Source organism: Hemicordylus capensis, chromosome 3 (genome assembly GCF_027244095.1).
Source record: "Hemicordylus capensis ecotype Gifberg chromosome 3, rHemCap1.1.pri, whole genome shotgun sequence".
Taxonomy (NCBI): domain Eukaryota; kingdom Metazoa; phylum Chordata; class Lepidosauria; order Squamata; family Cordylidae; genus Hemicordylus; species Hemicordylus capensis.
This window is the reverse complement of record NC_069659.1, coordinates 313,704,173-313,716,928: the sequence shown is the minus strand read 5'-3', so window position 1 is coordinate 313,716,928 and position 12,756 is coordinate 313,704,173. Positions and strand designations below refer to the sequence as shown.

The 12,756-nt window shown below is 41.8% G+C and overlaps 1 protein-coding gene across 2 annotated transcripts in view; it reads right to left on the bottom strand.

The window, feature by feature from the left end:
• ATP1B3 (ATPase Na+/K+ transporting subunit beta 3) overlaps positions 1-12,756 on the bottom strand; it is a 66,333-nt gene that overhangs the window by 27,777 nt on the left and 25,800 nt on the right. For both annotated transcript variants that reach the window (XM_053307768.1, XM_053307767.1), the window contains exons 2-3: positions 10,510-10,638; positions 3,922-4,029 (exon numbers count right to left, since the gene is read on the bottom strand). In XM_053307768.1, the coding sequence (XP_053163743.1) occupies positions 3,922-4,029; positions 10,510-10,638 (237 nt within the window). The remainder of the gene's footprint in view (positions 1-3,921; positions 4,030-10,509; positions 10,639-12,756) is intronic.

Genomic DNA, 12,756 nt, shown 5'->3' with positions numbered 1-12,756 from the left:
TTCTGCAATTACTTTATTTGCACATCACTTGCACATTTTTAGAGCCACTATCCTGTGAATAAATGTACAAAATATTCTACTACCTTACAAAAATAAGAAAAACATATACTAGAGATAGAGAAACAAAACTTGAGAAGATTAATTTCAACTCTACCAGATCACTTATTTTACTAAAAAACATACAATTCTTCAGTCTAAAATTATCTCACAGGGTCCATTATAAACAGGTACCACTTAGAGTACCATACTGGTGGAGCTGGTGTTATGTGCAATCAGTTCAAGATGAATTTTAGTCTTGATATACAAGTTTGAGACCAATTAAACAACATTTATGTGAAAAAACACATTATTCAGACATTCAATCTGTAGCTCTGCCACTGGAGAATTTACTTCTGCCTGCTGGTGAGCAGATGAAGGGCAACCTGTAACTGTACTTGCCCTACCCTCCCACCTCTATCTTACTGCATTAGCACAGTTATCCCAGACGCCTGTTGGATAAAAGCTGCAGCTGGCAGTGTAAGTTGCATGCTAGCTGCAGACAAATTCTTTTCTAAAAGGTCCAGTAGTCCTTCAAGATGGGGCCATTATCCAGGCTCCAAAACTCTAGAGATCACACCAAGGTTTAATCACCATGTAATACCAGCTCCACTAATATGAACACATTTTCTTTCTCACATTTTCACTTGGGGGAGGAAAGCAGCAACCAAGCTGCATCTGTTCTCTAATAAAAGTGTGAGAAAGGCAAGGGGCCACTGCCAATCTGCCTTGAGGATATCTTTTAGAATGCACATTGATTCCTTAGCTCCCCAGAATGACCTCATGCCAGAACGCATGGAGCTCTTTACTGTGAAGATCTGCTAGCTAAGTAGTGTCAACTTTAGGATAAATCGTGACCATTTGTGAGAGGGTTGTCACAAACACACTTGTTAAGTGTGTGACACTTAATTTAACTGAAAAAAAATCCTATTTTATTTTGAGATTGTTTTTATAATGTTTTGTGGATTTTTAATCTGTTTTTACTATTTTATACCCTAAGAAACCAGCAAAATACAAGGTAGGGATATGAGTAGCAACAAAACTCAATTGAAACTGGTTTTAATTAGTTGGTTTTTGTCTGTTTTTATATTTGTGAACTGCTTAGAGCTATCTGGGTGAGGCGGTATAAAATTTAATAAATAAATCAAACTAACAATAGAGCCAATAAAGCTGGAGGTGATAAATAAAATAAAAGCCTTGCAGATAGACTGTATAATAAACATGTACTTGAACAGCAAGTCTAGAGGAGAAAGGAAGTTTAACTTAGATCCAATTTTTTAAAAATGTAAATAAAATACTAAATTTTCAATTCTCATGTTTTAAAAGAACAGATAACATTAAATCTCATCACAAACACACCATAGTAAGACTGACAGTTTCCTAAAAACATTTAATGACTCTCTATCACACACTAATTTACCTACCAATCAAACATGGGCATTCAGTTCAGTTTAATCTCATTAAAAGGACTCTAGCCGGCCCAACAACTATCGGCCTTTCAATTTCAGTTTCTAAGCCTGTCTGTGTTTTATGTGCAAAAACACAGACTTGATAATAGGGTATCTGTTTTGGGTCTGGGACAAGGCAGAAGAGTCAACACAGACACACAATACAAGTGCATCTTGTTATCTGTGGGAGCTAAGTAAGGGAACATAGGAAGCTGCCATATAATGAGTCAGACCATTGGTCCATCTAGCTCAGTATTGTCTACACAGGCTGGCAGTGGCTTCTCCAAGGTTACAGGCAGGATTCTGTCTTAGCCCTATCTTGGGGATGCCAACGAGGGAACTTGGAAACTTCTGCTCTTCCCAGAGGGGCTCCATCCCTTAAGGGGAATATCTTACAGTGCTCACAAGTCAAGTCATCCAGGGTGGAGTCATGCTTGCTACCACAAGACCAGCTCTCCTCTGTCCACCACTAGATAATGAAACCACAGATGTCAGGACATTAACTCAATGTAAGTCCAAGCGTTAAGGATCCCCCAGGGGGACAAGAGAGGGGCAAGAAAAGGAGAGCTGGCCTTCCCACCCACCCCTGCGAAGGTGACATCGAGTGCTGGCCTCTCCCTGCATTGGGGGTTTCTTCTAAATGCTGGCATTTCTCCCTGCCAGCGCATGCTAATTCAACATCCCTTGTACAGCAAGGGCTGCCTGAGGGGTAGTTGCCAGCCACTGCTGCTGCCCTATATGCTATTCAAGCGCATATGCTATTTAAGATGTTGTCTGGAATGATGAATTCTTAACACCTGATGCATGTAAACTTATATTACACCACACAATTAATTGTATATAATCAAAACTTTTAAGAAAATAAGAAAAGCTCTGCTGGATCAGGCCCAAGGCCTATCTAGTCCAGCAACCTGTTTCACACAGTGGCCCACCAGATGCCTCTGCAAAGCCCACAGGCAAGAGCTGAGGGCATGCCCTCTCTCCTAATGTTACTCCCCTGCAACTAATTTTTCAATCACACTAGAGCCTATTTGCAAGGCCTCTTCCTTTAAAACTTTGCTTTACAAACTTTGTATTTATGCTTTTTTAGCTGCTGGTTTGCTATTTCACTGCTCGCTGCATTTTATGATACTGTTTTACTGTGATGTTGTTTTTATGTTTTACCTAAAAACCACTTTGAGTTTTAATGAAAAGTGAAATCAAAATTCATTTACTCATTCAACACATACATACTTAATCTTCCTATTACATCTAGGAGGCAGGCAGCAGCATTCTGCATCAAATGAAGCTTCTGAACTAATTTCAAAGATAAGTCCGCATTACACTCGTTGGGGTATCCATAATGGTGGCAGCCACCTATTCCCACACAAAAGGCCACAGTCAGCAACATGCCTGACTACCAATATAATCCATTTTTCTAAAAGCAGGACATGGTCCAGGAAGGACCTCTTATGGGAGAAGAGCTGGCCTTGTGATAGTAAGCATGAATTGTCCCCTTTGCTAAGCAGGGTCTGCCTTGATTACATTTGAATGGGAGACTACATGTGAGCACTATAAAATATTCCCCTTAGGGGATGGGGCTGCTCCGGGAAGAGCACCTGAATGCTTGCATGCAGATGGTTTCAAGTTCCCTCCCTGGCAGTGTTCTCTCTAAGGTCTGTGCATGCTCATGCTCAGCTTTTGTCTGCTCAGTTAATTTTATATCCCGCTCATGTTGAATCAGGAAGGCCCCACTCTAAATGCATGTGCGGACATACTGCCTTGGTACTGCCACCTAGAACAACACTCATTCTGCACAAAGATGGAAAAAATTGAAGAGAACACTGCTCCCTGGCATCTCCAAGATAGGGCTGAGAGAGACTCCTGTCTGCAACCTTGGAGAAGCCACTGCCAGTCTGTGCAGGCAATATTGAGCTAGATGGACCAATGGTCTGACTCGGTATATGGCCGTTTCCTATGTTCCTAACTTCAGGAAATAATTCTTGATGCAGAATTAGGATTGCCTTGGCACAGATTCTGATGTCTTTTTCTGCACATAGTATGAACCACTCTTTATTTATTTATTCATTCGATTTTTATACCACCCTTCCAAAAATGGCTCAGGGCGGTTTACATTAAAACAAGACAATTAAAATCAATTAACCATTTAAAACAGACCATAAGACACCATAAAACAATCAACAGTTTAAAAATTCAAAACAATTTAAGACTCTTATCACAGTCTTGTTAAATGGGTATATGTTTACTGGCTCACAGAGGCCATTAGCAGTAGTTTCCAAAACCTTAACAAAACTATATCTAAATCTTCTCAGTACTCCTTTCAACTGGAAACCATATTCTACTATCTTCCGGATTGCTACTGATGGAAGGAATCTACCCATCTTTCGAGTTACTTAAGAGTTTAAATATGCTTGCAAAAAAGAGCATTTGTACATACGTCCTAGAAATCCATGAAGTGCCTTTACATAGCCTTTATAACTGTCAGAATTATTTCTCTCTAATAAAAATTCCAGTGCAATTTCCGGTTTGGGTGAAATCATAAGTCCTACCAAAACAAAACAAAACAAAGTTAGCCAGTTAGTCCAAAACATTTATCAGAAAGAATAATTTCCATTACATAAAATGAACTTTGGAAAACCAATTTCTGCATTAACTGGACTTTATATAATCACGTGGGAATGAAATGATTAAAATTTCTATGTAGTGCACATTAAAATCAGCAGCCAATTATTAATTGGACCACTTAATCATCAACATAAAAATTATTTAAATTGCAAAATTAGTTTTATTGATTCCATATTAAGCTTTGCTTTCTATATTTTAAGATGTACCTTTGTTTATTTTATTTTATTTTATTTGATGCAGGAGTGATAACAAAACAACCCAGTGGACACTTTCCATTCTGCTAGCATGCGTGGCTCTTCAGCCCAGTAGTGTTTGCTACTGGATGCAATCCTGGTTCCAATTATAGGACTTCAGCATCACGAGGTCCCACTAAGAGGGATGAAATTATTTCCCACTTGAAATCATTTTTGGAAACATAACTTCAAATGCTGACAACAATGCTATCAATTATTCATTTAGTAAACTGCCTTCAAGGGCAGCATGGACAACTTAAGAACATAACATAAGAACAGCCCTGCTGGATCAGGCCCAAGCCCTATCTAGACCAGCACCATGGCCCACACAGTGGCCCACCAGATGCCTCTGGGAAGCCCTCAAGCAAGAGGTGAGGACATGCCCCCTCTCTTGCTGTTGCTCATCTGCAACTGGTAGACATATTAATGCAACTGCTGTATTTTGAAATGTGTGAATATTCTTCACAAGCTAATACACACTTTATGAAACACAGTTCTCTAGCCCAGCTAAAATTAATGTCCAGAGAGCAATGGAACAGTGGTCTATTCTCAGCGTTTCTGGTGGAAAGGAGCTACTGACATAGGAGATCACTGCTCAGCAATAGCCCCTTCAATACATGTTTCCTGCTTCAAAATATTCATGTAGTTATGGCAATAATCCCATTAGTTAACATTTCCTTCCTCTATTATATTTCAGAATCAAGATGAAATACAGGAGACTTAATCTCGCTTCCCATTTCCATCTTATACAGTCCCCATTTTGCTGCTGAATTACCTCAGGGGTGGAGGGAAGAGGGGCCAAAAAGAAAAAAAGGAGTCCCCACTCCTTTGCAATGTACTCTTCCTCCCAGGTCCCCACCCCATTTCAACGCTGTAATGGGGAGGAGGAAGGAAGAAAAGAAAGTTGCTGACCTCTAACTGAAGTTATTCAAATGTTCATCTGTGCAGTCACACCTATGGGTTCTGCTCTTATGTAGTATCTCATTCAGCAACTTCTACAGCACTGTTCTTCATTGCAAGCCCCGGGAGCCAGTGGTGGCTTCTGCTGACCCTGTGCATTAGGACTGTGCAAAGCTCCAGCTGAACCTACTCTACAAAGCATCCCTGACACTGTGCAGGAGCAGCCATACCCACCATGCAGTGTTGTGCTTTCTCCAGTGCTGGTGTGGCTCCTTTAATGGAAACAGAGGCCTCTCAAACCCCAGTACTGTCTTGGAAGATGCACAAGGAGCATTGGGAAGTGTAGCCCTTCTCAGTGCTTTCCCCACAGTGCTCTATGGGAAAAGCACTGGGCAGTAGTGTAGCAAGGTTTGAGGCAGTCACGGGGCAAATTACAGAGTGCAGCTCCTCGCTCCCCCCCCCCCCGCCCACAGCCTTTGCTCACCACCCACAACCTGCACACCCACCAGGCCACACTTGCCCCAACTGCCGGCAAAACCAGGCCTGTTTAAAGGGACACCTGTTCTCTCTGGTACGGAGCTGGGACAAGCACAGCCCAGCAATGGTGCAGTGGTGGCAGGGGGCCACAAAAGGTGGAGGTGAGCACCTTGTGGGGCAGGGGAGATGGCAAGCATGGCAGCTCCCAGGTACCTGCAGCCTGAGTACATTGCACACCCTTGCACAGTGGTGATGATGCCACTGGCAATGGGAAAGACTACACTTTCTAGCAATCTGCATGCACCTTGTAAGATGGCACTAGGGCATGACGGGCTCTGCTTTTTTAAAAAAAAAAGCCCTCCCACCACCACCAGCCAGCCTTAGGAAAAGCACAGCACTCACAGGTCAGCACAGTGGTAAATGGTTCTCGCACTGAATATTTTCTGCTAAGGTGGCCCCTGCTTGAAAAATAGAGAAGCTTTGCCTCAGAGCATTTGCTGGAAACCTTGTTTTCTATTAGCTACACATCAGCCCCACCCATCCTCACTCAGTTCAATAAGATTGCAAAATCAATTAAGTGCACTGCAGGAGGGGGAAAATGAAGATTGCCTGACTGCATGGATGACCACTTGAACATCAGTTACATCTGTGAGAACACAGCAAGCTAAAAGTCTCCTAGATGGTAGGTGCAGTGAGGAAACAGAAAGAAAACAGAATGAAGAAACAGCAAAATCTGAACAAAATCAGCACCAGACTTTGGTGCTGAGAATTGTAGCCTAGCACCAGTACCAAAGGTATAATTGCAAATTGCCCAGATGTCTATTAGACTAAGGAGCAGAGCAAAGCCCTTCTGAAGGCACCATCATATAATCCGGCATCCACACATAGCATTAAGTAAATATAGCCTGAGACTAGGTGGCTGCTTTGCATTTATTTCAGGACAGTCTGAAAGAAAGCTATCAAGGTGGAAATAGCTCTGAGAAAATGCACCCAGATTCTAGGAGACATAAGATCTTTGGCCAAATCATAAGCAAAGGAAATAGGCCACTGCATGTGTGTGAGGGCACATCACACAGCAGATCTGCAAACTTCCATATGCATACAATATCTTCCTGCAATATGCTGCTGGTAGACAAAGTGAAATATTTTGTCATTATCAGATGCTAAGCCTTCACGGTATGTCTCTCCTTTGAAGTCTGGAGGAATAGAACCCAATGGGGTATCTGACAGCAGACACTGAAAATGCCTAGAATCAGAGTCACCAAGCTCTGGAGAGGGAAAGATTTGTGAGTAGCGAAGGATGTGGAAGGACAAGGAGAAGTTTTGGATAATTCCAAGGCAAACCAGGAGCAAGAGAAAATAGGTCAAAAGATGGAGGGGGAAAACACATCTGGGTGGATAGGGTATCAAAGATCAATGGGGGTTTTCCATCCATAACAGACAGATGAGGATCTGGGGAACTAGCGACCATTGCAAGAGGACACTGAAATTGATTGTGAGCCCTTTGGGGACAGGGATCCATTTTATTTATTATTTCTCTATGTAATCTGCTTTGGAACCTTTTGTTGAAAAGCGGTATATAAGTTTTTGTTCTTATTTGTTTTAAATAATGTTTAACTTTTCTGTTTTTGTTATAAACCGCCCAGAGACATAAGTTTTGGTGGTATAAAAATAAGTTAGTTAAATGAATGTATGAATGGCCTGGGCGAATAAGTGTGTTTTCAGTACCATTTTAAAAGTTGCCAGAGATGGAGAGCGTCTTATTTCGACAGGGAGCTCATTCCAAAGTCAGGGGCTACAACAGAAAAGGCCCATTCCTGATTAGCCACCAGACGAGTTGGCAGTAACTGCAAGCAAACCTCTCCAGATGATCTTAACAGGCGGTGGGACCAGATGATCTTAACAGGTGAAGAAGACATTCTCTTAAGTACCCAGGGCCTAAGCTGTTTAGGGCTTTAGTGGTAATAACCAGCACCTTGTATTTTGCCCAGAAACTATCGGCAGCCAGTGTAGTTCTTTCAATACAGGAGTAATATGGTTTCTCCTAGATGACCCAGAGACCAACCTGGCGGCCGCATTCTGAACCAACTGTAGTTTCTGGACTATGTACAAAGGAAGACCCACATAGAGCACATTGCACTAATCCAGCCTAAAGATTACCAGCATATGTACCACTGTTTTGAGGTCGCTCATTTCAAAAAATGGACACAGCTGGCATATTGATCATCTGATTCAAGGTCGGTATTGTAAACTCAATCGAAACCTGAAGGGGTGAGAGCTGCTTCTGTACTTTTAAGAGGATCAATTGAGAAGAGGACAATGAACCCTAGGTCTGATGCTGCACCTTTCACTTGTTTCCTGTGTTCCAACAACTTGCCCACAGCTTTAACTTCCTTCGGTTTTAAATGTTTCAGAAACAAAGCAATAGTAGAACTGGTTCTGAGTATGAATCAAAGATGAAGTTTGTATTTATCGAATCTGAAGCTGGGGGATCTATTGAAATCCCCTTTACATGTATCAAGCTCTTGAGTGACCTCTGGCCTTCGAGAGTCTGGGGCAGAAGCTGAGGCCATAGAGGGAGCACAGCAGAAACGGAGCAGAGCAAAAAGACTTTAATGAGGAAGGAATGTTTGCAAATTGAGGACACTGGAGATGAAGATTTGGCATTTGGGGATTTGCCAATGAATTGGATGCCAACAAAGGTCTCTCCCAGAGCAAAGTGAAAAAGTGTGTTACTCTGTTTTGATGGGCTTGCCAAGTAAACTGCTGACAATGCCAGCACTTCTGTAGTGTGTGCTACTTGCCCAAACAAAGCAGGCACTCATGAGCATCCTTGGAAGGAAGTTTTACACCATACTTGAAATACTTTTTAAAAAGCGACCTTATCAGCCATAAGCCCTTGGCCTCAGTCAGGCAACAGTGCCAATCATGGCTTTGGAAAGAAGGGTGTTGGGGAGATACACGTAATGAAAATAACGTCACCAAAGCAGAAAGCAAGAATGCACTAAGATATGGAAAGAGAAGAAAACCTTGGAGCAAAAATAAAAGGGGGGGAGGGGAAGAGGCATGAAGCTCACTTGACTGACTGACCGGGACAAAGATTCCCCCCCAAAGTATCTGCTATGGCAGTTGAATAAAAATTGAGAGGGGATAGGTAGGACTGCACTATATATAGCTATTGGTGGGTGAGGTTCCTACCCCAAAGCTCCAAGAGAAACCTCTAAAAGTTTCCAAGAAAGGTACTGAGAATGTGCAGAACCCAATGTGAATGCACAGAGGCCATTAAGAAGTGTACACATTCATGCAACAAAAAAATCATTGTTTAAATCCTTATTGTGTAAATTCAGGAATAAAAAAACCTCCGGTTTAAGATGCAAGTTAAGATGGGCTTACATTTTCACTTGTGCTCTAAAAAGCATGGGAATTCTAAGTTAATGTTCCCATCTTAACCTCTGTGCCATAGAAGCTGTAAAGAATTTGTACAGTCTCATTTGTCATGCTGCCTGCATTTTCACCTCTGGGTTGGAAACTGGAGAGAAGGGGCAGACAGAACCCCTTGGACAATGCTGGGTTCAACTCAGAGGCCACAAATGGATGAGTCGTATGCTAGAACCATCTATGTCAGGGCTGTCCAACTGCAGTCCTCCAGCTGTTTTGGCCTACAACTCCCATCATCCCCAGTCACAGTGGTCAATAGCCAGGGATGATGGCAATTATAGGCCAAAAACAGCTGGAGGGCCACAGTTGGACATCCATGATCCATGTCTATGCTGAAGTTATAGACCTGGCCACATTAAGAATTAGCCACTCTTTTAAGCAATTCAGAAGTTTACCCAGTTATTTTAAGGTAGGACTAAATCATGTTGAATCTAGATCACATTAACTAACTCACTTGTGTTTTTCACATGTCACACAATGTAAAAAATATTTCTGTTTTTCTTCCTAAACTCACACTGTGCTCAGATGGCATTTTACAAAATTCGAGGGAATAAGGACACATTGGAATGGTTTTAGCTCTCAAAAACAAATATATGCAAACTCTGAGGGCTCATTCACATCATGTCCTAGCATTCAACTTCTGTCATATATTTTAACATATATGACATATATGGACCTGTGGTATATTACCTTGCCATATTTTGTTACAATAAGAGTGACTTGTTGCTGCTATATCCTCAATAACCAATGTTTTACTTTAAGTCAGTGAAAATAAGTTCGATGGGAATTTTGCTATGTGGAAACTTCTGGTTTTGGCAGAAATGGCTGTATGTTTGCTTTTTATGACCAGAGTTTACTTCTTTTGAACCCCTGGAAGCTTTAAGGATATGCAAGTCCTGTCAAAATACCGGCAAGACATGCCATCTAAGACTGATTATATCAAGACTATCTGTACCACGTGGTGTGTGTCTGGATCAACTAGAAGACAGACAATTGTCCAAACACCTTTTATTTTCTACTTATGAAAACTGATGAAGCTTATGTTATAACACATGGAAATACTTGCTTCACTGTTCCTTATGCCACATATTTACTGAAGAGATTTGTATGCTCCACTTCCAGCTTTAGCTCACAATATTGCTGCAAGAAAACTGTGATCCATAAGCTTGCTACTTTTCCTTTCCTTTACCATTTAGAAGTTTATGAGAAGTGTAAATTTTTTAAATATATTGTTATTGTTATAAAGCCACTGGAAAATGCCACCTATTATAGGAAACTGCCTATAATAATGAACTTCAAGAGAGGTTTGTGTTTGGAATATACATGTTATTTTAACATACCACCACACCTACCTGGACTAGAAATCCGGTCACGATACTTGGGTATATCATTACTCAGCGTCTGAAGCATAACCCACATTGTGAATGTGAAGAGTGCAGCTAAGAAGCCATAAAATACGAGATAGAACAGCAAAATTAAACCTAAAAGAAACACAAACACACACAATACCAAGTTAGCAATGTATTTTCAGGTAAACTGATGGAAGATTGTTATAATCAGGTTATTTATATTTGGAAGCCAGACATTTAGTTGAAACCTGACCCCACCCACCCAATCTCAAAAGAAGGACATGTGGTATGGTGAAAGCATCTAATGTTTTTCCGCAATTCAGTCCTTGAATATGTTTCTATTTGTGAAGCTGAGTAGATTAGAAGGGGGGTGGGGAAGAGATGCTCACTTTCTAGTCTGTGTAGAAGACACACATTTTGTTCTGCTACTACAGCAATATATTTAAGGTATTGTACATGTCTTACTGACAGTGTGATTCTGTCTTCAAGATATACCTGCTGAGTGAGGATAGAACTGCAATGAAATCCCCTTGCATTAGGACAACACATTTGCTGGTGTAGAGACAGAGCTGCAGTGGCAATAGACTGCTCTGTTGGAACCCTTATGCCAATCATACAATGCCAGAAGACTGGGGGCAGGGATGTGTGGAAAGAAGATAGATGGACTGGGGGGACAGGGTGGAGGAACAGCAGAGCTCCATTTGTATGCTATGACCCCTCAATAATAGTTGCTGCTGCATATGCCAGCCTAATACCAACCCCCAAATAGGTGGCATATTCTCCTGGTACCATCTACTCATTTCTTCCCCCACCCTATCTACACAGGAGGATAGTACAGGAGTCTAACTTGGTAGTCAGTCACAAACCAGGAGTACTTAAGCTCCAGCAAATGTGCATTGCTCATTTAAGACTAATAGCATAACTAAGCTTCTAGGATTAAAGAGCATAAGTAGGAACCTATTAATGGGGTACTCTGGTGAATGAGCACTCTAGCAACAAAATGTTCTTTCTCTATAGCTTTGAATGTTTGTGTGATGTAGAAATTAAGATGGATAAGAACCTTAGGACTCTAGACATTAACTCCTGCCAAGAATCTCAATTCCCATTGCTGCAACCAGGGCTGCAAGTACAATTATTACTGATCAACACTAGGCATCCCTACGGCTGGCCAGTTTTGACTTGCTTTTCCTTGCAGGATCACAACTATCAGTACCCGGAAACAAACTGCTGTTGCAACCCCCCTTCATTAAACAGGTGAGTACCGTCTTGTTGGACTAGGGATGTGCATGAACCCATTCAGAAGCCCTTTTAAGGACCTCCAAATCGGTTCGAGCAACCGGCTGTCCATCCAGTTCAAAGTCGGGGATTGCACTTTAAGGGCGGGGGAGGGTGCACTTATCCCTCCCTTCACTTTCCCCCCGCCAGTGCTCCGTTTTTCAAGGCTCCTTCAGGGCAGCAGCATACCTCCCTGCCGCCCCGTCTCCTCTTTACCCAGAAATACTGAGCGCACGTGCTCACACACCGGTTCCATGCACATCCCTACTGTTGACAACATTATTCTCAAAAGAATAATCCACAACTATAAATAAGACTATCACGTGAGTGCACACCTATAAACAGAATAGGGGCATCAAGGAGCAGAACAGCAGTTGGATAAGGGCATCATTTAGCAAGTTGTTTATAAGTACACTGTGATACAGCTGTTATCACTGTCTCTTCACATACAGCCATCCAACACAAAGATGCAGCACAGCTCCACATAATGCTATGTAAACCCACAAGCAAGGCCTACGGGACCAGCACTGGTCAACAGGAAATCAGCTGATCCTATGGAAGGTTAACAACATTTTCCCTCCTCCCAGGGCTCCTTTGTAGGCTTTTGTCCGAGGGCTCCTGTGCAAAAGAGGATGGCAGACAGAAATGCAAAATGTAAAGCTACATCCAGCTTGAAGGTGTAGTGATTAAAGAAGTTAAATCTTATTTATATACTGCTTTTCAATAGTTTACATAGAAAAAAGTATAAGAAAGTGGTTTCCTGTCTTAAAAGGGCTCACAATTCTCTCTCTCTCTCCCCCGCCCCTCTCTCTCTCACACACACTCCATTGAAGAGACACCATGCTGAGCTAAATAGGCACAGTTGCTCTCCCCCTGGTAAATACATCATTTTAAAGAGGTGCCTCTTGTCTAGTTAGCAGCATATATATTTCTTTGTTACTCTTCTAAAATGAGGCAAACTGTTCCAACATTTTT